This window comes from Dendrobates tinctorius, unplaced genomic scaffold (assembly GCF_039654945.1).
Source record: "Dendrobates tinctorius isolate UK_male_01 unplaced genomic scaffold, ASM3965494v1 ptg000154l, whole genome shotgun sequence".
Lineage (NCBI taxonomy): Eukaryota > Metazoa > Chordata > Amphibia > Anura > Dendrobatidae > Dendrobates > Dendrobates tinctorius.
In genome coordinates this window covers 20,000,203-20,027,253 of record NW_027361821.1, presented here as the reverse complement: position 1 = coordinate 20,027,253, position 27,051 = coordinate 20,000,203, and the positions used below count along the sequence as shown (strand labels likewise).

The 27,051-nt window shown below is 46.0% G+C and overlaps 1 protein-coding gene across 2 annotated transcripts in view; it reads left to right on the top strand.

Annotated features, from left to right (window-relative positions):
- The window catches only part of AMMECR1 (AMMECR nuclear protein 1), a 274,581-nt gene that overhangs the window by 232,516 nt on the left and 15,014 nt on the right, over nucleotides 1-27,051 (top strand). For both annotated transcript variants that reach the window (XM_073547652.1, XM_073547651.1), the window contains 2 exons: nucleotides 14,142-14,256; nucleotides 18,585-18,675. In XM_073547652.1, coding sequence (XP_073403753.1) covers nucleotides 14,142-14,256; nucleotides 18,585-18,675 — 206 coding nt within the window. The remainder of the gene's footprint in view (nucleotides 1-14,141; nucleotides 14,257-18,584; nucleotides 18,676-27,051) is intronic.

The window sequence follows — 27,051 nt, the reverse complement described above, 5'->3', positions numbered from 1 at the left end:
GCGGTTTTGGCCCTGCAGAACTGCAGCAGTTCCGCAGACATGGTACTTTACCATGTTAGCCTATGGGTTTTCAAAACCGCAGTGCTCACGCTGCGGTTTTTTACCTGCGGAAAAGCTGCGGGTTTTTTTCCGCAGCATGTCAATTGTTTCTGCGGATTCTGCTGCGGTTTCACACCTTTAACATAGTAGAGGTGTAAAACCGCAGCAAAACCGCAGGTCACTTTACCTGCGGTTTTACCTGCGTTTCCGCGGGGAAAAACCCGCAGCAGAATCCGCAGCGTGTGCACTCACCCTTAAGGTAAGCAGGGATAAGTGGCATACACTTTTGAAGGTGTATATCCACATATTTTGACAAATTGGAAGTAAGACTGTTAATACCTGAGATAATTGGTCTGCCTGGTGGAGCTGACACATTCTTGTGGATCTTGGGAATGTGATAAACAGCAAGACTAGGATTAGAGTTGAAAATAAATTGATATTCCTTCTTGTCCAGTATACCCACAGATCTACCTTTAGAACATAGGACTTTCAATTTGGTGACAATGCGAGGTGGGGTCACCTATCAGTTTTTTGTATGTGGTCTCATCATTCAAAAGCCTTTGTGACTCATCTTCATACATTGAGTGGTTTAGTATCACAATGCCACCCCCCTTATCCGCAGGGCGAATAATATCATTATTCGATTGAAGGTCCTTAATAGCTTTCTTTTCTTGCGGGTTAAGATTACTATCAGCAAACCTGGTATTTCTTTTGTGTAATCTCCTGATATCCCTGGTAACTAACTCATCAAAAACTATAAAGGCATCTGAATACTCATGAGTCGGATTAAAATTAGAGGGATTAGATAGAGTGGTGTGAATATATTCATGAGATGGACGAGTCGCACACGCTATTGTGCATTTTGAATTTTTGAGAGTACTTTTTAATGACTAGATTCCTTAAGTACTTTTTCAAGCATATATACAAATCAAACGGTTTCGCCCTTGTAGTAAGTGCGAATTTTAAGGCTGTGTGCACACGATGCAGATTTGCAGCGGTTCCGCAGCGGATTTTACCGCGCAGAAACGCTGCATATCCGCATTGTGATGTACAGTAGCCTTAAAATCAATGTAAAAAAAAAAACGCTGCGCAGACGCTGCAGATTTTTCAGTGCGGTTTTCCCGCGGTACAAAATCCGCAGCATGTTACTACTTTTGTGCGGTTTTCCATCTCCTCTGTCACCAAATCTGCAGGGGGAAAACCGCAATGGAAAACCGCATGAAAAAATGGAAGAAATCCGCTGGAAAAATGCAGGTCATTTGACCTGCGGATTTCTTCCATTCTGCGCGGAAAAATCCACAGGGCCAAAAAGTCCGTCTGCACTCAGCCTAAACCTTTTTGTAACAGAGTGGTTTCACTTTCGATTAGTTGATATGAGCTGAGATTATAAATCTTCTGGGAGTTGATCACCTTAAATGCTGATTTGGTTTCTATTTTAATTTTGGAGAGTTTCCTTCCCCCTCCTGCCCCTCTTGGTTTTAGTGGACCCAGCTGAAAAAAATGTGAGTGAATTGATGGACGTGTGTACGATCTAGTCGAATTTTTGGAGTTCACTTGGGTAGTAGATTTCTTCCTTTTGTTTAGGGTTTTGGCACCACCTTTATTCCTAATGCTTATGTTATGGCTATTTTTCATAGTCAATGATTGTGATTGCAAGAAATTAGTTTTGTTAACAGATTTGATACCCGTTCAGGTACCCGGTTGTAGTTCACTAGGAACTGGTTGATCTAGTGCCATAGGGAGACTAGTGGTTTCAGATGAAAGAACCGCAAATCTATTGGGAGTAGGGGCAATAGGGGGTCTATCTGCGCTGAGCTCAGCACAATGACTAGGGTCATGAAGTGAAGCTGCAATTGAACCAGCAGAGACATCTGATAGAAACTCACGATCCTCGTTAGATTGCCTAAGGGAGTTGCATTGCTCCCTAGTACGTGTAATGACCAGCGTATACTGGGTAGAATTAGATTCCGCATAAATAGTGAAATTAGTTGAAATATTCCCCTCAGTGGATTCCGTAGTGAGATTATACTCATCCAGAGTTATCAGTTGATCAGTACGGCTAGAAGGCGTACAGCTGGTGCTGGTGTAGGGTAACTGAAGTATAATTCCTCAGGTATGCAGTCTCTTTGAAATTTACTGATTTTTTTTTTTTTTTTTTATTTATAATTTTTTTCCTTTTGTTTGAGTTTGTACAAAATATTATCTACCAAATCCTGAGTTTCTTGTGTAGTGGTGCACAGTTTTAATTGGTCAAAGATTGATTCAATTTTGCGGCTAGTGATGGTAATATTGGCCTGTCATTTGTCTAAAATAAACTCTACTAAGTTCTGAGAGAATTTGTGGAGCATGGCATCCCATTCATTTTGAATAGAGGGATTACCAAAATCCCCTGCTAATGTTTTATATATAGATAACCCTTTCGGAACAATGTTAGCTTGAACATATTTCTCCAAAGAAGCTATTTCCCACATATCATGCATTTCCAGATGTAAAAGTTTCTCCAAGGTTTTGGTTTTACTAAGTTCAGTTGAAAATGGACCTTTAAAGGAGAACCTATCTTTAATAAATGAGAGGCGGTGATCCCTATCATGAACCAGTGCTGCTATTGCCATAATGGGTAGCTGCTTAGGCCTGTTTCACACTTCCGTTTTTGACCATCAGTCAAAATCCGCCGTTTTTGCAAAAAAACCTATCCGCCTTTAATTTAATCTCTCCCCCTCTCTCTCCCCCCTCTCTCTCCCCCCCTCTCTCTCCCCCCCTCTCTCTCCCCCCCTCTCTCTCCCCCCCTCTCTCCCCCCCCTCTCTCCCCCCCCTCTCTCCCCCCCCTCTCTCCCCCCCTCTCTCTCCCCCCCTCTCTCTCCCCCCCTCTCTCCCCCCCCTCTCTCCCCCCCCTCTCTCCCCCCCTCTCTCTCCCCCCCTCTCTCTCCCCCCCTCTCTCTCCCCCCCTCTCTCTCCCCCCCTCTCTCTCCCCCCCTCTCTCCCCCCCTCTCTCTCCCCCCCTCTCTCTCCCCCCCTCTCTCTCCCCCCCTCTCTCTCCCCCCCTCTCTCTCCCCCCTCTCTCTCCCCCCCTCTCTCCCCCCCCTCTCTCCCCCCCTCTCTCCCCCCCTCTCTCTCCCCCCCTCTCTCCCCCCCTCTCTCTCCCCCCCTCTCTCTCCCCCCCTCTCTCTCCCCCCCTCTCTCTCCCCCCCTCTCTCTCCCCCCCTCTCTCTCCCCCCCTCTCTCTCCCCCCCTCTCTCTCCCCCCCTCTCTCTCCCCCCCTCTCTCTCCCCCCCTCTCTCTCCCCCCCCCCCCCCGCAAGAGTTCCGTTACGTGTGCACTTAGCCTTAAGGCCTGTTTCACACTTCAGTTTAAGTGTGAAGACACCTGACACTAAATAAAAAAGAACAAAACATCACACAAGCGCTGAGTTGGAGTCGGTACAAAATGGACCGATTCCTAAAATATATAAGAAATTGGGTACAGTAGTTCAATGCAGAATGTGCTGAATATTTTTTCATAGGAATTTGGGAAAGTTATGAAATGTCCTATAAATGACTGTTCTATTCCTGATTTAAGGCTACATTCACACACAGCGTTTTTCCTGCGTTTTTTGAGGATACGTTTTTCAGTTGCAAAAGCAGATCAGCTTTTTAAAAAACCGCATCACCTGAAAGGTTTTTGAGCTCATAGATAATGTTTTCAATAGCAAAAGCAGATTAGAAATCTGCTCTGTCTATATATCCATTTATCCATATCTGTCTATCCATATTATATCTGTACCAAAAAGAATGAAAACCGGATAGCACACAGACTAAGGGTACCGTTACACCTAGCGATGTACCAGCGATCCCGACCAGCGATATGACGCGGGATCGCTGGTGCATCGCTAGGTGGTCGCTAGTGAGCTGCCACACTGGCAGATCTCACTAGCGACATCGCTTGGGTCGGGGATCGCTACTTACCTGTCAGACGAGGCGACCCTGCGTCCTCCCGCCCGGCTCCACGCGTCGCTCGTCGGCGCCGCAGGAAGTGACCGACGAGGAATGGTCCAGCAGCTTCTCGCGCGATCAGCGATAACCAGCGGGGGAGCCGGTCGGAGGTAAGTATCAGACACAGCGATATCGCTAGCAATATCGCTGTAACGTCACAAAATCGGTGACTTTACCGTGATATTGCTAGCGATATCGCAGTGTGTAACGGGGGCTTAACACTATTTTTTTTTTTTTTTTTTTTTTTTTTTTTTTATAGCACCAGTCAGGTACACCTCATAGCTGCCCAAAAGGACGCCCAGGACAGGTATTGCTCGTCTTCAGTATCATCAACATCAACTGATAGTTGGAATAAATAGACTGCATTCATCACCACATCTTCTTAAGGTGCAGGCTTTATTTTCAAGTGTAGGGGTGTGAAGTATGAGGTTCTGCAGCAGCTGAGGTGTGCAGTATGAGATTCTGCCCCCCCCCAGTTTGATCCTGGCTACGCCCATAGTGTGAATGTAGCCTGAGGATCTAGGCTTTATCTTAGCCGGCCGAGATAAGTCATAGTGTGTGTATGTGTGTGTGTATGTGTGTGTGTGTATATATATGTACACATATGGGGGGGAGAAGTATTTGGGTCGGCTTTAGATAAGATTCTAGAGTGCCTCTGACGACAAGAAAGGGTTTCCAGAGGAGAAACCAAGAAAGCATTCTTCCTTTCAGAGATTCTGTCCTTACCAAAGGCAGGAATATAGAGGGAAGGGGAAATCTCCTCGCTGGGAATATTCGAAGGGGGGGAAAAGTAGGGCTCCCCCGTCTCGTTCTGGGCAAAGTTCCAGAAGCAGAAGACAATGACGCCATACCGGTAGGGGGGCGTCTCAGACACTTTGCGGGGGCTTGGCGACTCATCTTCCAAAACCCATGGGTCCTCAATACAATCTCCCAGGGTTATTCCCTTGAGTTTACAAAAACCCCCCCAGCACGATTCGTGGTTACAGAACCCCGTTCCAGAGCCCTGATAGATCCTATATGGGCCGACATATTAGATCTATTAAAGACCAAGGTAGTGGTTCCTGTCCCAGAAACGGAGAGATGTCAGGGGCACTATTCAACTCTCTTCACGAGAAAAAAACCGTCGGGAGAAAGCCGAACCATCATAAATTTAAAACCATTAAATCAATGGGTTCGGTACAAGAGATTCCGAATGGAATCCCTGAAAACCGCCATCCCGCTGATAGACCAGAACGCTTCCATGTGCACTATAGACTTAAAAAGTGCGTATTATCATGTGCCCATCCATCCTCAATCTCAGAGGTTCCTACGTTTCGCTCTAAAGAAAGGCTGCAAATACTACCACTTTCAGTTCCAGGCCCTTCCGTTCGGCTTGGCGTCAGCACCTCGAGTTTTTACGAAACTGGTCGCCGAAGTCGTGGCAAATTTAAGACAGGAGGGCATAATCATTGTGCCTTACTTAGACGACTTTTTAGTGGTATCCCGTACAGTGGAGGAGTTGAAGGAACAACTCATTTCAGTAATTTCCAGGCTCGAGAGCCTAGGTTGGATCCTGAACAGAGAAAAGTCAGATCTATGACCCAGTTCTCAGAAAAAATTCCTGGGGGTCATGTTGGACTCCAGAAGAAGAATCTCACTCTTACCCGAAGAGAAGAAAGGACCCATCATGGACAAGGTTCGTCAGCTCGGTCAGGACCAGGTTTCAATAAGGACCGCGATGAAGATTCTGGGCACCCTAACCGCATGCATACCCTGCGTTATGTGGAGCCAGGCCCACACAAGAATCCTGCAGAGGGAGATCCTGTCAAGATGGGACAGACAGTCCTCACTGGACAAGAAGTTCCGGCCGTCTCCAGCTTTAAGATCATCCCTGAAGTGGTGGACCAACCACAGAAATATCAGCCAGGGGGTTCCTTGGATCCTGTCTCCATGTGTGACCATCACCACAGATGCCAGCAGAGAAGGATGGGGAGCCCACCTAGAGGGAAGATACTTGCAAGGAACATGGCCCAAGAACATCAGCTTACAGTCCAAACTACCGAGAACTACGAGCAGTTTGGGAAACGCTGAAGAGAAACAAGTTATGCCTACAGAACCAGCATATAAAGATCATGTCGGACAACGTGACCGCAGTAGCCTTCCTACGCCACCAAGGGGGGTCCAAGGCACGGGAGGCTTCAGGACCTAGCAGCTCGCATCCTCACCTGGGCAGAAAACACTCGCTCCTTGTCAGCAATACACCTGGAAGGCTCGCAAAACAATATAGCCGACTACTTAAGCAGGCAAGAAGTCCGGGCCACCGAGTGGGAGCTAAAAGAGGAGAACTTCAGGGACTTGTGCCATCGCTGGGGGACACCCCAACTGGACCTCTTCACGATGAGAAGAAACGCCAAACTGAAGAGGTTCTACTCCCTCAATCCGGCGGACCATCCGGAAGAGATCGACGCCTTGAACCAGAGCTGGAGAGGGGGACTACTATACGGGTTCCCCCCTATCGCCATAATACCAAGGGTTCTCAGAAAGATCCAGGAGGAGGGAGCTCGGGTGATGCTAATCGTACCCTTTTGGCCCCGGCAGAGTTGGTTTCCCCTCCTCAGGAAGATGGCTCAGGAGGGACCACTCCATCTACCAACGTCGCCGGACCTACTTGCCCAGGACCCAGTTCAACACCCAAACCCAGGAAGCTTGCAACTAGCAGCATGGATCCTGAGAGGGACATCCTGAAGTCCAGTGGCCTCTCGGACCAAGTGATCTCTACATTACAGGCCAGCCGTAAACCTGTCACGCGGGCAATATATCGTAAAATCTGGAAGAGGTTCTGCTCAGAAAGTGGTAGTGCCCCTTTAGACCTGTCTCGGCCAAATATCCCTCAAATCCTAGATTTCCTACAGGCAGGATTTGATAAGGGCCTAACCCTGAGCACTCTCAGTCCAGATAGCGGCCTTAAGTACCTTCTTCAATTTCTCCCTATCCTCCCATCCATGGATAGCGCGATTTACCAAAGCCACCCAGAGGTTAAGACCCACATTAAGAAGGACGGTCCCCCCGTGGGACCTAAATCTAGTCCTCAACTCTGTGTAGACCCCCTTATGAGCCAATATCAGAGATAGACATTACAAAGCTCACACAAAAAAACGTATTTCTGGTAGCAATCACCTCAGCCAAGCGCTTAGGGGAGATCCAGGCCCTCTCAGTCCAGAATCCCTATATTCAGATCTTCGAGGATCACATAGTGCTCAAGCTAGACCCGAGGTTCCTCCCGAAAGTAGCATCTCCGCAAAATCTAAACCAGGAGATAATCCTACCCTAATTTTGTCCAGACCCAAAGAATGATAAAGAAAAACTGTTCCATTCCCTGGATGTTAGACGTGCAGTCATCTGCTACCTAGAGGTCACCCTGGATTGGCGACAGGACACAAAACTATTTATCCAGTACGGCGGTAAAAATAAGGGTAAAAGTGCAGCTACACAGACCCTGGCAAGGTGGATTAAGGCAATTATAACCTCGGCATACAAGGCCAAAGGTTTTCCTATACCGGTAGGACTTAGGGCCCATTCCACTAGGGCAATAGCGACGACATGGGCAGAGAGGGCGGGAGCCTCAGTAGATCAAATATGCAGGGCTGCCACCTGGTCTACACCAAACACTTTCTGTAGACACTATAAGTTGAACACTTTGACAGCTAGCCAGTCGACCTTCGGTCGTAGAGTGCTACAAGCAGTAGTCCCACCCTAAGCGAATTCCTACTTTGGTATTCCCCATGGTGCTGTCAGGATAGGACGTCCTGGAAAACGGAGATTAGACCTACCGGTAATGTTATTTCCAGGAGTCCATCCTGACAGCACTGGTAGTTCCCTCCCTATGATTTGTATTGGTGTCAATATGCTTGTGCTAAATCTCAATAAATTTTAATTGCATCCATACTGGTGTGGTACTTGGAAAATCACTGGAGTGTGGTGTGGGAGGGGACCTTTTAACCTCTCGTCTATTTCCTGTCCCTGTAAGGATGAAAGGTCAACCCCCCATGGTGCTGTCAGGATGGACTCCTGGAAATAACATTACCGGTAGGTCTAATCTCCGTTTTTTGACGGATCCGCCGAATGAAGAATTTTAAAGGAACCACTGCCCGGGAAGAGGAGAGAGAGAAATGATTTCAGGGTTAAATTTCCTCCTGACTTCATTCCTCCGGGCATGCGCTGTATAAAAATGCGGATCCTGCACTACAAAAAATGTTACATGGTCCGACGGACGCAAAAAAATTGACGGATCCGCAAAAAAACGGATCCAACGGATGGCCATCCGTCAAGATCCGCCGGTAATGCAAGTCAATTGGGAAAAAAACGGATCCGCCAAAAAAAATGGCGGATCCGTTTTTTTGCAAAAACGGCGGATTTTGACTGATGGTCAAAAACGGAAGTGTGAAACAGGCTTTACCCGCAAAAAAGAGAACTGTGTCCTCAGCTGCTAAGGTCAAATAGGGGTCGGTGTCAGCCCAAACTACATAAAATATCGAAAATAAATTAATATATTAAAATTTTAATACATATTCTGCTGTTATTTTTAGTTTAGAATTCATTTTCTAGACGCTTACGCATTTATTTACACTTGGCTTTTAGCTATTGTAGTCAATTAATTAGTTTTTCTTTGGAATGTAGGTACTACTATGTACATTAACTCATCCTATTTGAAATATTTAGCAGGTACACATACTTCCAATAGTCAGAGCGCCCTTTGCTAGTTCAACTGTTACCATTTATTTTGTGTTTATTCACAATTTTTGGGCGCATGCATATGTATACAATTATATATGCACATATGTGTTTGGAGTGATGTTTTTTATGCCTTTTGTGCAGTTGTAATTACCGTATTTTTCGGACCATAAGACGCACTTTTTCCCCGGAGGCCGCCGCAACATGGCGGCGGCCAGCAAGGGGTGTGCGGGGGCCTCCGGACTGCGAGGAAATGCTGGCGGAGCCGCTGCCCCTGCATCGGAGCACAGCCCGCTGCCACCCTCACCCAGCAGAGGCCACCTGCCCCAGCTCAGCAGAGGCCACCTGCCCCAGCTCAGCAGAGGCCACCTGCCCCAGCTCAGCAGAGGCCACCTGCCCCAGCTCAGCAGAGGCCACCTGCCCCAGCTCAGCAGAGGCCACCTGCCCCAGCTCAGCAGAGGCCACCTGCCCCAGCTCAGCAGAGGCCACCTGCCCCAGCTCAGCAGAGGCCACCTGCCCCAGCTCAGCAGAGGCCACCTGCCCCAGCTCAGCAGAGGCCACCTGCCCCAGCTCAGCAGAGGCCACCTGCCCCAGCTCAGCAGAGGCCACCTGCCCCAGCTCAGCAGAGGCCACCTGCCCCAGCTCAGCAGAGGCCACCTGCCCCAGCTCAGCAGAGGCCACCTGCCCCAGCTCAGCAGAGGCCACCTGCCCCAGCTCAGCAGAGGCCACCTGCCCCAGCTCAGCAGAGGCCACCTGCCCCAGCTCAGCAGAGGCCACCTGCCCCAGCTCAGCAGAGGCCACCTGCCCCAGCTCAGCAGAGGCCACCTGCCCCAGCTCAGCAGAGGCCACCTGCCCCAGCTCAGCAGAGGCCACCTGCCCCAGCTCAGCAGAGGCCACCTGCCCCAGCTCAGCAGAGGCCACCTGCCCCAGCTCAGCAGAGGCCACCTGCCCCAGCTCAGCAGAGGCCACCTGCCCCAGCTCAGCAGAGGCCACCTGCCCCAGCTCAGCAGAGGCCACCTGCCCCAGCTCAGCAGAGGCCACCTGCCCCAGCTCAGCAGAGGCCACCTGCCCCAGCTCAGCAGAGGCCACCTGCCCCAGCTCAGCAGAGGCCACCTGCCCCAGCTCAGCAGAGGCCACCTGCCCCAGCTCAGCAGAGGCCACCTGCCCCAGCTCAGCAGAGGCCACCTGCCCCAGCTCAGCAGAGGCCACCTGCCCCAGCTCAGCAGAGGCCACCTGCCCCAGCTCAGCAGAGGCCACCTGCCCCAGCTCAGCAGAGGCCACCTGCCCCAGCTCAGCAGAGGCCACCTGCCCCAGCTCAGCAGAGGCCACCTGCCCCAGCTCAGCAGAGGCCACCTGCCCCAGCTCAGCAGAGGCCACCTGCCCCAGCTCAGCAGAGGCCACCTGCCCCAGCTCAGCAGAGGCCACCTGCCCCAGCTCAGCAGAGGCCACCTGCCCCAGCTCAGCAGAGGCCACCTGCCCCAGCTCAGCAGAGGCCACCTGCCCCAGCTCAGCAGAGGCCACCGCACGAGCCTGGACCACTGAATGACCCCTGTGCCGGATCCCTTCCCAGGTAAGCTGAATTCGGACTGTAAGACGGACCCCATTTGACACATTATTTTTTTCCCTATTTTCCTTCTGAAAATTGGGGTGCGTCTTATGGTCCGGTGCGTCTTATAGTCCGAAAAATACGGTACATTCTATTTTAATTGTTTTTAGTGAGTATTTAATAAAACATTCTTAATTTATCATTATATTACAACAATTTGTAAATTCCCAGTTTCCCTCAATCTTATTGTTACGTTAGGAAATGGATGGTTTATTCCATCTCCATAGTGCTAATTTCACTGAGGCATGGTAAGGGTTATTGCAGCAGTCACCGAGAGTATTTATGGGCGTCATTCCAGGATCACAGGCACCCTGATGAAGGCAGCTTAGGCCTTTGAAACGCGTTGGTTAGCTTTTTGATCCTTGTGCTGCCCTGTACGGGCTGTGACGTCACACGCTCAGATAATTTCGGGCGGCTGTTTCCCAGCAGGTATCCAGGGACGCTTTCGGCCGAGGCTTCCCTGCTTTTACCTTGCACTTCTAACCTCCCGCCCTCCCCCCACTCTGTCAGCCAGCCTCTGCCTCTCTGCAGTTCACTCCCTGTGCTGGGTTTCATTACAGCCTCACTGCCTTGGAGTTTATCTGGCTTCGGTTTATTGCTAGTAGCTCTCACTCCCTCCAGCTTTCACAAGCTGTCATTTGCATTTGTATTGTTAAGGAGCAAGGCTCACTTAACCCCTTGGAGTAAAGCCCCCGTTACACACTGCGATATCGCTAGCAATATCGCTGCAACGTCACCGATTTTGTGACGTTGCAGCGATATTGCTAGCGCTATCGCTGCATGTGATACTTACCTCCGACCGGCTCCCCCGCTGATTATCGCTGATTGCGCGAGAAGCTGCTGGACCATTCCTCGTCGGTCACTTCCTGCGGCGCTTCCTGCTGTGATGACGCGTGGACGCGGGCGGGAGGACACAGAATCGCCGCGTCTGACAGGTAAGTAGCGATCCCCGTCCCCAGCGATGCTGCTGGTGAGATCTGCCTGTGTGGCAGCTCACTAGCGACCACCTAGCTATGCACGAGCGATCCTGACTGCGTCATATCGCTAGTCGGGATCGCTGGTGCATCGCTAGGTGTAACGGTACCCTAAGACATCTGCTGTGCATCTTCTCACCTCTATCAAAGAGTAGCAGTCGCAGCCACCAATTTGCATCACATCTATTGGTCTGCCTTCTATTGGTGAGTGATATGTTATATATACTGTACATGCCATTATTTTATCCATGTATGTTTTAGAGTGGGTTGTTTCTCTATTTGGTTTTTATCATTGCTTATTTTCTTTAGTCCTATAGCGCAGGTCAATCTGTTTATTTTCGCTATTTTATGTAGTTTGGGCTGACACTGACCCCTATTTGACCTTAGCAGCTGAGGACACGGTTCTCTTTTTTGCTGGTAAGCGCTTGTGTGATTTTTTTTGTTCCAATTTCTGGGAAAGGTTATTAAAAAAAAGTCTTGAATTTCCTTCATTTGTACAAAATCTGTAACTGGATTGGTGGAGACAAAACTGTTTAGAGAAAGATTGTAACCTTTTCCATTCTGTCTAGCATTAACTCTTCCTCTTCCTGAAGTCATCAACAATCTTCCTTGTTTGAGCCATGATACACTTCCAGAAGTATGTTGTGAACCTTGATAAAACTCAGTTCTTTATATGAAGTTGCCCACTCACACCTAATTGTCATTCCATTGATTAAAAGTACCAGACTCTAAAGGGCCTGTCACACTAAGCGATAACGCTAGCGATATCGCTATAACGTCACTGTTTTTTGTGATGTTATAGTGATATTGCTAGCGATATCGCTGTGTGTGATACTTACCTCCGACCAGCTCCCCCGCTGCTTATCGCTGATCGCGCAAGAACATCATGGACTGTTTCTCGTCCTCAGCTTCCTGCTGGGCTTCCTGTGGAGAGACGAGCGACGCGTGGAGCCGGGCGGGAGGACGGAGGATCGCCTAGTGTGACAGGTAAGTAGCGACCCCCGTCCCCAGCGATGTCGCTGGTGAGATCTGCCTGTGTGGCAGCTCACTAGCGACCACTTAGCGATGCACCAGCGATCCTGACCGCGTCATATCGCTGGTCGGGATCGCTGGTACATCGCTAAGTGTGACAGTACCTTAATTTCACCTTCAGATAATTTGCTTATCTGAACTGTTCACCCTTAATGCTGGTTGTCAGCTAGTGTATTTTGGCAAAATATCAACTGATGCCTTACATTTTTTATTTGCAGCTAGGCTTTATAATGTTAGTGGGGGCGTAATTGGGTTGTCGGGGTCATTATTTTTCATCTGTTCTTTATCACGGGGGCCTACTTCATCCCATAGTAAACTTAGTATTGTAACATGGTATTAGTAAGTATGGCTACGTTTTTTCATGTTTGATGTCTTTTCAGTGAATTAATGTTAAATGTTCACATACTTTTTTCACATAGACGTGATATTGGATAACTTACTACTTAAAAAATTAGTTTACTATTTTTGACTCGTGTTTGATTTGGTTCTCTGAATACTTAGGGCTTGTGTGAAAAATATGATGTACTTTTAGTTCAAATATATGCAGAAAAATGTACAATACTGTAGGGTTTACAAACTTTGAAGCAGTACTGTTTGCCTTGAGTGCGAAGACTGAGATTAGCAATGACTTGTGTGAGAGTGTCTCACAAACTATAAAGGAGACCGAGACTTTGATCACTATTTTGAGATGAGGGGTAAAACCCATAATGTAATCCACATCTGTGATAGAAACATCTGGCTATGCTTAGGCTTTAACCTAATTACATGGTACTTTAAGTGGAGTACTTTTATTTCTAGGCTACAGACTTCAGTATTGGAGGAACAGATGGGGGAGATCTTGTGCTGCTTTGCTTTTTAACTCTAACATTTTGCGGGTTTCTTTTTCTGTTTCAAGGCTTAACATGTTCATCCCTTCATGTATCTGAGTGTAATGCCGAAACATTTGAGATCAAAGGGGTTGGCCACTACGGTTCTTTGATTGCCTACCCTTAAGGCCCTTTTACATTTAGCGATGCACCAGCGATCCAACCAGCGATCCGACCCGGTCAGGATCGCTGGTGCATCGCTAAATGATCGCTAGTGAGCTTTCATACAGAAAGATCTCACAGCGATGCAGCAGCGACGCAGCGCACGATACTTACCATTCACACACAGCGATCCTGCGTCCTCCCGCCCGCCTCCACGCGTCGCTGGACGTCACAGCAGGAAGCCCAGCAGGAAGCAGACGACGAGAAATGGAGCCGGACATTCTCGCGCGATCAGCGATGGACAGCGGGGGAGCCGGTCGCTGGTAAGTATCACACATAGCGATATCACTAGCAATGTCGCTATAACGTCACAAAACCAGTGACGTTTTAGCGATATTGCTAGCGATATTGCTTAGTGTAAAACCCCCTTTAGGCAGGACTATCAATATCTGACATTGGACACTCACGTTATCAGCACTGCCAAGAAGTTCTCGAATACTGCTGAAAAAACAGCAGCTTCCTTTGCTGTCACTGGATCCTCTTGACTAGGGTTTTAATCTGTAGTACCGCCTGCGACCACTATTGAAATGGTGGTGCTGTTTTGTTCCGTCAGTATCTGAGAACTTTGTTTGCCCTGGTACACCCAGTACCCTGATCAGATCATCGGGGTGCTGGGTATCGCTCTCCACCAATCAGATATTGATGGCCTATTACCAATATTAAAGACTAGTGGCCAAACTCTAAATATATTGTTTGTTTTTTAGGCTGACTCTTTGCAAAATGTACATGTCCCTATCCTTTCAGATGCCTCTGAAATAAAAATCTTTTTCTTTGTGTCTTACAGTGCCCTTAAAGATAGCCGTTTTCCCCCAATGACGAGGGATGAGCTGCCACGGCTATTCTGCTCAGTGTCTCTGCTTACAAATTTTGAAGATGTATGTGATTACTTGGACTGGGAGGTAAGAGATGGGGAAAAAAAAATAAAGATTTTTTTCCTCTTCCAATTAGAATTTATACAATTTCTTAACGAGAAACTTTCATCAGAAAATGACTCATCAGTTAAATCTGGTTTTTACATTTTTTATTTGTAAAATTTGATGTTTGTTCAAATCCAAACTCTTGCCATTTGTACACTGGCCACTAAGCCAAATATCTGACTCGTACTTCCTATTCTGTACAGAATATTTTCTGACGCCTCACATTACTCACAGACAGGATTACAATGAATGGGTAATACCTCTATACTGTAGATAACACTATCGTTCCCTAATGGGTGCTTTAACTGCTCTCCTCCTTTCACAATGACATTTGGCCAGATTAGAGCGCCCCCAGTTTTTACTTACAGTATTTAGTGATAGGGTGATAGTCTGTTACTTCTAATGTTCAAGTGAAAAACCGCAATTAGGAGTCCAATATTAGGCATAGTAGCCAGTAAGAACATTTTCTATTGTTTTTCTTTTTAAAAATGTATAGTAATATGAAAATAAGACAAATAAAAAACAATACCTCCCAGAATGGTGCCGCTCCTTCTTTCTTAGCACTGTGTCCCTGCCAGCCAGTGTTTCTTCTACATGGACAAAATGTGACACCTCACTGTCTGTTCCCAGCAACATACAGGGGGCATCACTGAGGTCCGCCAGGAGACAAGTATTTTTTTTTTTTCAGACCTTTTAGGGCCCCTGTAGTAGTAAGGGGTTTGAATTTTGGTGACATATTCCCTTTTAAATGAATTGTGATAAGTATTGATCCAGATTCATTACTTGGTCTGCTCTGGCAGGATGCTTATTTTTAGTCTGGTGCCCAGTGTTTGAGGAGGTCTATGCTGTGTCCCCGTGCATGTCCAAAATCTGCTTTCTTCATACCCGAGTATTCAGTTTGTCCCATTTATCAGATTTGTCCCACTTTTTCACCATCATGTGAGCTGGTAGTGATCATTCTGTGGTGCCACTGCACCCACCGAGAGGGTCACTAGGTAGTAACCAGGCGTTGTGGCACCCAGGCTCCATCTCCTGACTAAGTGACATCTATGGACATTGTACGGAGCATGTTCTATTCTGCAAACCAGGGAGTTCATGACTATATCTCTCATGATTTCCAGGAAAAGCAGCAGAAATAACACGACAGCTTGTATAATATCTGACGTATGCTGTGCACGGGGCTTAATCTCCTCTGGTACATGTTGTGGCGCTGTCCAGCTGCCTTGGTCACATTGATGTGTAGATCTCCAGCTTTCTCATCCATGACTTCACCTGCTCACCACTGGCGAGCCATGAATGCCATACTGTTTGCATTCACCTGTATCTATGGATAGTCGTCTGTTATCCTAATTAAAAAGACACTGAAATGGGTCATAAACCTGAGCTATCTGCTATTTACTACATGACCCCCACTATACACGTGCACGCACCCACGGACGAGTGTCCATATGTTCTTACTGGTATGAAGGGAATAGGCAAAAATTCACCTCTGACAGTGGCTTAAAATCTGTGAACTATATCCTGTTATCCTGTTAGAGCAGGGTTCTCAAACTCGTCAGAGTAAATGGGCCGCACGTAAAAAAAAAAAAAAAAATTAAGCTTGCGGGAAGCATTCCTTTCAAACTTAAGTCAAAATTGATAGCGGTATCTAAGGGGTTAAACGGCCGCGATTGGTGCTAATACCGATCGTGGCCGTTCAAATAAGTTGTCAGCTGCGATGTACAGCTTACCTCAGCGGATGATAGTGTCGGCTCTGCATGTGAGACAGCGCTATCTTGCTGTACACGCACAGCTAGTCACCTGCAAAATCCAGCAATGGGGGGAAAGTCATGCCTCCGCTTTCATGCCAAAACAAAATACACGCACATCTCCACTCCGCACACCTCGTACGCGCACATCTCCGCCCCGCCCCATCCACCCTGTAAACCCCCTCCTGACCCCACACATAAACTTACCGCATCCAGCACCATGGCAACCAGCAGCGTCCTGCATACACTGAGGCCCCTGATCATGTGACCCCTGACTCCTCCCCCTCCTGTGACCTCATCACAGGTCCTGTGCGCGCACAGCAGTCATTGCACGCCACTGCGCGCCTTCCCCCTTCTACCTGCTTCAGGGGGTGAGACATGTGGTGCACCGCGGGCAGCAGATGACTGCCTCAGTCGCCCCGTGTTTGAGACTTCTGTGTTATGCAAAGGACCGGGTTTGTTAAAGTCAAGCGTTTTTTTCTGGCATTGGGAAGGGTTTTTTGGCCAATTGTGCCACATTCGTGGGGTTCGGCCAGCGTTAACCTAACCTATATGACCACTTAAAAGTGACCCTGCACACTGAAACTCAAGTGACTATACGTGTGTCATGTAAAGTCGACCTACATGGTGCCTTCCGTTTGCCTCCTCCACTGAGACCCGGGTTTCCGGCTCCTTTATCTAAGTTGCCTGTTTAGTGGCATGGGGAGCAATGTTGAGTCTCCCCTGACGGTCATGTCCTATGGAGACATGGCTCAGACTGACCATTGCTCCCCATGCCACAGTCCTGGCCAACTTAGTTGCAGGAGGATCCACGGAGGCCATCTGGTAGGGTGAACAAACATGCCAAATATATAGTCACTGTTCAGTGCCTGGGGTGGAGACTGCTTTAAAAAAGGTTTTTCCCCTTCAGAAAAGTTTTTCTAAACCTTTTTTCTTTTTACTTAAAAAATGATCTATTTTTGCTCATTCTCCGGTGATGCTCCATGTGGCCTGTAATGCTGAGATGTTGACTGCATCGCAGCCAATCTGTGAACTCTGCTGCTCTGACTATATAGACGGCACAAGCTGCAGCACTGTCAATGTGCGATGTCAGTACTGCGGACAATAAGATATCAAAAGCAGCGGCAGACTCTGCACTGGACCCAGGGAGGGTGAGTAAGGCATGGTGTGGGTTTGTTTTGTTTTTTATCTGAGTTTACAGGAAAAACCTCTCTGAAAGGGAATAAGCCCTTTTAAGTTCAGACCTTTTCTGGGTTTTCAAGGTTATAAGCTATTTCAGGCTGATTCTAGTGTTGCTCACTGTGATTTCTGGCAAGTAGTGCAGAAAAAAGGTCTGCCCAATCCATGCACACATGGGAGTTAATATTACCCGCTCTTTTAATATGCTACACATTTATAAACTTTGTACTTTACTTTACTTTTAGTATCGGTTTAACAGAGCTGCAATGACTTTAGCATCCTCCCTGGGGTTATACAGATGTTCCTGTTTATGCGAAGATAGCCATATCTGCAGGGGAGTAATACAGCTGGACCTGGGCACCCCGAACACAGCAGACCTGTCTAATAGATCAGCGCTTAGGTATTCAGCCAGTAGAAACCCTTGTAACTTTAGAAACCATGATTTTACATGAAGATTGCTTCTTTATAGACCACGTCACTTGACCTACAAAGCTTGGCACGACAATGAGTGTGAAGCCTTTAAGTAAATTTCTAAATATAACCTGGGAATTGCCTCTTGTGGCTGATTTAAGAGTCTTCTCCCCACCAGTTATATTGATTACATTGGTATCAATGTTGGTATCCCCGGTTGTCTTTATGTGCTTATACCCATGAGATTAAGTCATCTATCTTGAGAGTTTCTGGATAACTTGCCGATAGCTTGTGGTCCGTTTGGCCAGCTTAAAGGGGGTTGTCGAGTGAAAACAAGTTATCGCCTTCCTGCAGGGCAGGTGATAACTTGCTGATCGGTGGGGGTCCAACCACTGGGACCTGCATCGATCGTGAGAATGTGGCTCTCGTGTCCCAGTTACGATGGAACAGCAAGTGCACATGCTTGTCTGTTGTCCCAATCATTTCCTATGTTGCTGCTGAACACTGCACTCATTTTTTTTCGGCAGCCTCAGAGAATGAATGGGGTGGCAGTCATTCAAAATTGCCTCAGTTTACCTATGTCTGATTCTTATGTCCTAGCCTCTGAATCTTTATGGCCACTTTAAAGCGACCCTGCACACTGTAACTTGTTTTCACCAGACAACCCCTTTAATTGTGAAATGGTAATTGATTAGTACATGTGCAATTGTCTGTCTTTTACAGCCATTCTGTACGTTACATTTAGTCATTCCTTCTCTTTTTTTCTTTCTGCAAAACTTTTACGATAGCATTTTCGGCCTCAGCTTAACATGTGCATTCCCTTTTTTTTTTTTTCTTTGCAGCTTTACCTTCTAGAGGACAAGTGCGGAAAATAAGGGGCCCAAAATACTTTGTGACTTTCCACACAGCACTAGAGTTATTGTTGTATTCTCTCTCCTGAAATATACTAACCAAACTACCGGTTTCTTTCAGGTGGGTGTACATGGCATTAGAATAGAATTCATCAATGAAAAAGGATCCAAAAGAACGGCCACGTACTTACCGGAGGTTGCAAAGGAGCAAGGTCATTGATGCACTTTATTTCATAACAATTGGTTAAAGAGTTAAAAAAAAAAAAAAAAAAAAAAAAAATACATACAAACCAAAATACAAAATGTGACCTTGCACTGATGTCAGATGGTGGATCAGAGTTTAATTGTAAGGCTTTTATCTTATACTAAATATAATGTGATTGATGTATGTGTTTTATATACTAACACTGTTCTTCTATAGGGTCAGTAGGGTAGTAACATTTCTACAGCAGCTGTAGGTGGAGAGGTTCTTCAATCAAAAATCTTCCAACTTTGACAGATAGAAGTACATGAATAGCAGTTAATGGGCTGCTGTGGCTTTTTTCAGGCTATATAAAGGGGTTGACCAGGGTCGGAAAAGATCTGGTTCCTTTCCAGAAATAACTCGACTCTTGGTCATGAGCCATCTGGTTGCAGCTCATCCCTATTCAATAAAAGAAAAGGCAAAGTTGTATCACCAAACAGTCGCTGTGCAGACATGCCACTTTTCTAGATAGCAGCAGACCTTTGTTAGATAGTTGCATAGTATGGTTGAAAAAAGACCCAAGTTCAACCATGGGATGAGAGAGGATAAAGGGAAAGGGGTCTTTTTTCATCCATAGGGCATAGCCCATGCCCTAACGAGCAAGATTCTCTTTTTCCTTCCTGATCCCGATTATCAACTGAATCAGCTTTCAGGACAATTTTTTTTTTTTTTTTTTTCTTTTGTGGCCAACTCCTGAGGGTGACTTGTTCCACAGATTAATAGTTCTCATGGTAAAGAAACCTTGCCTCCTATACAGATGAAACCTTTATTTTTCCAGAAAGTAGTAGCCCTCTCGTTATAATTTTTTTGTATGAGCCATTTTATTAGCCTTTCTATGACTGGTGCCCAGAACTAAACTGCTTATTCTAACACCTTATAAAGTGGTAGTATTACACCACTGCATTGTAAGTCCATGCCCCGTTTAGTACAGGACCGTATCCCACTTGCTGTAGAAGCCACTGATTGACCTTGCATGCTGTTCTTTTAGGACAATTTGATTTTAATAAGGGTTGTCCTGAGAGTGCCCAACCCTTTACCACAGCTGGTTGCCTGCTCAGCCTGACCCATTTCTTTATCCTTTGTGCCTACCCCATGGATTGCTTGCTCAGTGACACGCTTGCTCCTCTTTAGATAGTCTCCCTCAGTGTTGTATTCTACTCCTCCAGATCTCAGAATTTGATCTTCGTCGGGCTTCATATTCACATCTATTAGAGATATTCAGTCAGCAACCCTGCTATCTCTTATCCAATCAATCAAAAATCAATAAAGAGTAATAAAGAATTCCAATCCCATTCATTTTATTGGCTAAACCTATGTAAGTGCAGTAATATGTTCCTCGATCGCCATCTTCCCCGGTTTCTAGTTCCTTTCTGCTCCTCTTTTCACATGTCGGATTACATTGTTTGTGTGAACCAGGCATGGCTTTTACAATGTCTACGTAGTCTTATTCTAACGCTCCATAGACTTGCATGTAAAAGTGACCTCGGGTCTCACACACAAACCCAGTGTGATCCGACCACTCAGAATAGAGGTCACGCATAGAAGACACATTAACACAGGCTTAGCTAAAATTATTGGGACTGCTTCAAGTAAATTCTGGAAATGTCTTCTAACACCTTCACTGGGTGATCTATTTTTTTTTTTCCCCATTTTTTGCATTTATTTTTTACCTCCTCTTCTTGCAAAAGCTTTGTATTTGTTTTCATTTTTCGATCCACATAGCCATGAGGGTTTATTTTTGCAGGATATATTAGTAGATTTCAGTGATGCCATTAATTTCACCATTCCTTGTACTTGAAGAATGACTTGGTCATATTATCCAGGTCAATACAAAGCATGTAAAAAATAAAAACAAAAAATAGTAATCTTATGTCACGTGTTGAGATTTTTTCTTTTTAATCTTGCTGTGTGATCGCTTATATTTTGCGTGGGGAGCCAGTGTTTTTAATACCATCTTGGGGTTGCTTGCTTTTGCAGCAATGAAAAATATCTAATTGTCACTTCATTTTTTCTCTTTACAACACAACCCATGTGATTAGGTAATTTTAAATTTTTTTTTATCTGATTTTCACAGATGATTCATTATATATATTTTTTATGTAGGGGGTTTGATTCAAACTTTTTCCAGTATTTTGAAAAACCTATTTTTACTCCCTTGGGGAACTTGAGCCTGAGATCGTCTGATCAATATATTATCTGCAGTATATAGCAAGAATCGGTCTCTTATGAATGCTGGCAGTGGACATTCTCAGTATGATCTTCAGGAGTTGACTGCTCCCCTGGCTTCCTGTACACAGGTGGTGGTAATTTCCTGATTGACAATATGGGGCGACAGCATGGCTGAGCTGCTGGTCCAAACTGTATGCTTTGTAATGTTGATATTAGAGTTGAGCGACTTTGGTCGGATCAGGTTTCATGAAACAAAATTTGTTTCAGATGAAACTGGTCCCACTAGGGCAAAAAAAAAAGTCGGAGTTTCGTCCGAAACCCGACCACAATGGAAGTCAATGGGGATTAAAAGTCGGCATTGAGTGGATGAATGTTATCTGCTCAATGACGACTTTTATTTCTCATTGATTTGCATTGGGGTCGGGTTTCAGACGAAACTCTGACTTTTTTTGCCCTAGTCGGACCAGTTTCATCTGAAACAAATTTTGTTAAATGAAACCCGATCCGACCAAAGTCGCTCAACTCTAGTTGCTATGAAAGGTGGCGCTGCCTCTGCTGTATCAGAGGCGCACGGGGCGATGAAGGTGGCCGGATGCAGCCAGTTTCAGTGCAACGCTTGCAAGCAGTGTAGCAAAGAGCTTGCAAGTGTGGCACTCCTTGCCTAGGAAACCGGCCACTGTTGATAGACTGCAGAGGAGGCCAGTAGCCTTGACATGAGCTGTACACCATTCCTTAAGCAACTTTACAGTGTATCAGCATTTTAAAATCATCCTCTGCATTGTTTTTACCAGAATTTTCATTTTTACCCCCTTTTTCCCATGTAAATTTCATAAAATCGGACAACCCCTTTAAAAGATCTGTCTCCTTTCTGGACATGTCTGTCTTAGTAAGCAGTTATATTCATGAAATCTGAAGAATCTTTTTTTTTTTTTTTTTTTTTTTGTATGGTTGGGCTTATATGGCAATTTTGGCAGCAGCACAGGTTACAGGGCTAAATAACGCTCAGTGCCATCATAATGCAGATGAAAAGGGTCACGTTGCGATCTCCAAGGGGGTACCTCAACAAGCAGGTGGCAAGAAATCCAACCAGTTTCAGCTTTTTGCGCCTTGCTTGTTCTCTTTATCATCATAAGGGTCAAAATGTGACCCTATTGTCATGCATTACGGTATGATATTACAGCGTGACATCTGTCGTCGCTAGTTGTCATCTAGCCCTGGCCTAACTGTTGTGCTGTTCCTCTGTACACGCTGGAGAAAGAGTGGTATACAGTTGTTGCCAAAAGTATTGACACCCCTGCAATTTTGTCAGATCATACTCAGTTTCTTCCTGAAAATGTTTGCAAACACATTCTTTGGTATTATCTTCATTTAATTTGTCTTAAATGAAAAAACACAAAAAGAATTGTCCTAAAGCCAAATTGGATATAATTCCACACCAAACATAAGAGTGGACAAAAGTATTGGCACTGTTCGAAAAATCATGTGATGCTTCTCTAATTTGTGTAATTAACAGCACCTGTAACTTACCTGTGGCTCCTAACAGGTGTTAGCAATAACTAAATCACACTTGCAGCCAGTTGACATGGATTAAAGTTGACAACCTCTGTCCTGTGTCCTTGTGTGTACCACATTGAACATGGAGAAAAGAAAGAAGACCAAAGAACTGTCTGAGGACTTGAGAAACCAAATTGTGAGGAAGCATGAGCAATCTCAAGGCTACCAGTCCATCTCCAAAGACCTGAATGTTCCTGTGTCTACTGTGCGCAGTGTCATCAAGAAGTTTAAAGTCCATGGCACTGTGGCTGACCTCCCTAGATGTGGACGGAAAAGAAAAATTGACAAGAGATTTCAACGCAAGATTGTGCGGATGTTGGATAAAGAACCTCGACTAACATCCAAACAAGTTCAAGCTGCCCTGCAATCCGAGGGTACAACAGTGTCAACCCGTACTATCAGTCGGCGTCTGAATGAAAAGGGACTCTATGGTAGGAGACCCGGGAAGACCCCACTTCTTACCCCGAGACATAAAAAAGCCAGGCTGGAGTTTGCCAAAACTTACCTGAAAAAGCCTAAAACGTTTTGGAAGAATGATCTCTGGTCAGATGAGACAAAAGTAGAGCTTTTTGGGCAAAGGCATCAACATAGAGTTTACAGGAGAAAAAGAGGCATTCAAAGAAAAGAACAAGGTCCCTACAGTCAAACATGGCGGAGGTTCCCTGATGTTTTGGGGTTGCTTTGCTGCCTGACCGTGTGTATGGCATTATGAAGTCTGAAGACTACCAACAAAATTTGCAGCATAATGTAGGGCCCAGTGTGAGAAAGCTGGGTCTCCCTCAGAGGTCATGGGTCTTCCAGCAGGACAATGACCCAAAACACACTTCAAAAAGCACTAGAAAATGGTTTGAGAGAAAGCACTGGAGACTTCTAAGGTGGCCAGCAATGAGTCCAGACCTGAATTCCATAGAACACCTGTGGAGAGATCTAAAAATGGCAGTTTGGAGAAGGCACCCTTCAAATATCAGGGACCTGGAGCAGTTTGCCAAAGAAGAATGGTCTAAAATTCCAGTAGAGCATTGTAAGAAACTCATTGATGGTTACCGGAAGCGGGTGGTCGCAGTTATTTTGGCTAAAGGTTGTGCAACCAAGTATTAGGCTGAGGGTGCCAATACTTTTGTCTGGCCCATTTTTGGAGTTTTGTGTGAAATGATCAATGTTTTGCTTTTTGCTTCATTCTCTTTTGTGTTTTTTCATTTAAGACAAATTAAATTAAGGTAATACCAAAAAGAATTTGTTTGCAATCATTTTCAGGAAGAAACTGAGTATTATCTGACAAAATTGCAGGGGTGTCAATACTTTTGGCCACATCTGTACATACACCATCTGATGTCAGCCAGTTCATGCTGACAGTTGTCGGTGTGTTGGGCTCCCACGTGGTAACTTTCTGAAGAATTACGCAGGAAGAACCCAACATAAAGCTTTAAGAAAAGACGCTCCAGAGTTTGTCTGCAGGTTCTTATAGGAAGACGGGTCAGCAGAGCTACGGACGCTGTTTTATGGGTCCTAAATATTGTTATATATGCTCTATGGCAGGGGTCCCCAACCTGTGGCTCGGGAGCCACATGTGGCTCTCGGGCCCATGATATGGGGCTCACGACTGGCTGCCAGCTTGGTGCATTAGCATCAGGTCTAGCAAACATCTATGAAGAGCAGGTTTCCAGATGATGAATTTTGTGAGTAGCCCAGTACAGTAGAGCAGATCTGAATGTGCATAATCTGGCCTTGGGGGTTTGGAAATAATTATGGTAAGGTGGAGAACGGATCATGTGAAGTGTCAAGAGGAGGTGCTTATAACTGGATGCGACAATGTGTGGTGGGGGTGGTTGATGCGACAATACTGAGTGGGGGTAATGGCTTGATGTTTGATAGCCACTATACATGTGCAGAGAAATCCTTGGCATATCTTGGCTCGCTTACCTTGCATAGTGTCCTCCTGAATGAGTGGCTCTGAGTCAGAGTTCTTCTCTACTTGTAGTTACATAAAACAAGTATTGATCATAAGTCGGGTGAATATCTTATAGCTTCTTAATAGTCTGGGATGGGTAACAGGAATTCCTGGCCATAAATGACACCACTGTGACCCATAGGCTGTGTCTGGTACTGTGGCTGTCATGTGGATAGGAGTGGACTTCAATACTGGATACCTCAGTAACAAAACCACCTCTGGAAAATGAAAGCTAGCTGCCATCTATTTAATGAGCTCAGGGGATTTACTGCATACTTGATGTAAAGCAATAAAGTAGCTACTAAATCCACAAAATGTAAAATTGCAGAATGTTTATTTTACATTTGCTGCTATATGTCCAAAGATATTGCGTTAAAGGGGATCTGTCACTCTTTTTATCCCCTATTAGCTGCCAGCATAGACATCGGGGGGCTTATCTACAGCATTCTGTAATGCTGTAGATAAGCCTCCGATGTAACCTGAAAGAGAAGAAAAACACGTTATTATACTCACCTAGGTGGGCGGTCCGGTCCGATGGGTGTTGTGGTCCGGTCTGGCGCCTCCCTTCTTCATGCGATGACGTCCTCTTCTCCCGTCTTGAAATGGCTCCGGCGCATTGCTCTGCCCTGTTGAGGGCAGAGCAGAATTCTGCAGTGCGCAGACGCCAGACCTCTCCCGACGCCTGCGCAACAGGGCAGAGCAGTGCGCCTGCGCCGGAGCCATTACAGGACGGGAGAAGGACGTCATTGCATGAAGAAGGGAGGCGCCGGACGGGACAGCGACACCCATCGGACCGGACCGCCCACCTAGATGAGTATAATATAACGTGTTTTTCTTCTCTTTCAGGTTACATCGGAGGCTTAGCTACAGCATTACAGAATGCTGTAGATAAGCCCCCGATGTCTATGCCAGCAGCTGCAAAGCCAAAAAAAGGGTGACAGATTCCCTTTAAATAAAACCTAACCCCACAGGGAAACTGTCATATTTTTGTATGTAGACATGGAGGCGGTGTGCTTGATATTCAGGGCAACTGTGTAATGACTGCATCTGTGGGTCCATGTACATAGAAATAATTGAGTCCATTACTAACAGATTACTAGTTGTGACCACACTAAGTGTAACCCCCTCACAAAAAGAAAATCTCCTTAATTTTGGTATAGATTACTTCCAGATAAGTGCCTGCAGGGATCCAGTGTTAGAGGGTTATATTCCCATCTTGGCCTGAGACTGGAATAACTCCATCCAGGTGCTCACCACTGGAAGACGAGCTGCAGAAAGTCGAGAGCATCTGAACATTGTTTCTGTACCTCGTGAATAAATCTTTCAGTTGGAGTGAAAAGCCAATCCAGAGTGACCACTGCGGGCGCTGCCAGGCAGTGAATTGCACGGCCTCCGATTTTAGCAAGTTTCATGTTAACACGACCACTAAAGTCGGTGCATGAAGCTATACTGGTGAGAACAGCTCCTCCGGGCTTACAGGTGACCCTGCTCATGGCAATAAGCTGATCAGTGGGACTCCTTTATTCTTGGAAATGGATTTGCACTTAAAACAAACCGTTTGAGATATATATATATCTCAATCTATCTATATCGTGTGTGTGTGTGTGTATATATTTATATTTATTGCCCCATCTGCATTTAATAGTCCCGTGTTGCGGTTTTTTTGCTGGCTGCAGAATGACTTATCTGAGAATCAGTCAGTGAGTGCATTCTATTTTTTTTTCCTCCACTATGAAGATTTATTTTGAAGTTGAGCTGAACTTTACGATCCTAAATCAGCTGACAGCCGTTAGAAAAAGAAAACAATGGTATAAGTTGCAGATACTGTCAGAACGAGCCATCTGATGTATTCTCCATAAAGGCATTATACGGGACTACACCATGTGCAGAATTATTAGGCAAGTTGTATTTGAGAGGATTCTTTTTATTATTGAATAACAACTATGTTCTCAATCAACCCAAAAGACTCATAAATAGAGTTGAGCGATACCGTCCGATACTTCAAAATATCGGATCGGAATGGATCGGCCGATCTTTAAAAAAAAAAGTATCGGTATCGCCGATACCGGAAGTCCCATTAAAGTCTGAGACTTCCGGTATCGGAATTGGAAAAACCCTTTCCTGCCCTTGTACAGCCTCTCGGGGGTCTGTGCCGGCCTGCCGGTGGGCTGTGCCGGCCTGCCGGTGGGCTGTGCTGGCCTGCCGGGGGTCTGTGCTGGCCTGCCGGGGGGTCTGTGCTGGCCTGCCGGGGGGCTGTGCCGGCCTGCCGGGGGGCTGTGCCGGCCTGCCGGGGGGCTGTGCTGATGTCCGGGGTCTGTGCAGGCATCGTCCGATGGGACTACAAGTCCCATCGGGCGATGCCTGCTACCATGACAGTGATTGACACATTAGCCAATGATGGGACAGTAGTAGTCCCATCATCCGGCTAATGTGTTAAATGTAAAAAAAAAAAAAAAATACTACATGCATACATACTACATGCATGCTACATGCATGCTACATACATACTACATGCTACATACATACTACATATATACTACATGCATGCTACATACATACTACATACATACTACATACATACTACATGCATACTACATGCATACTACATGCATACTACATGCATACTACATGCATACTACATGCATACTACATGCATACTACATGCATACTACA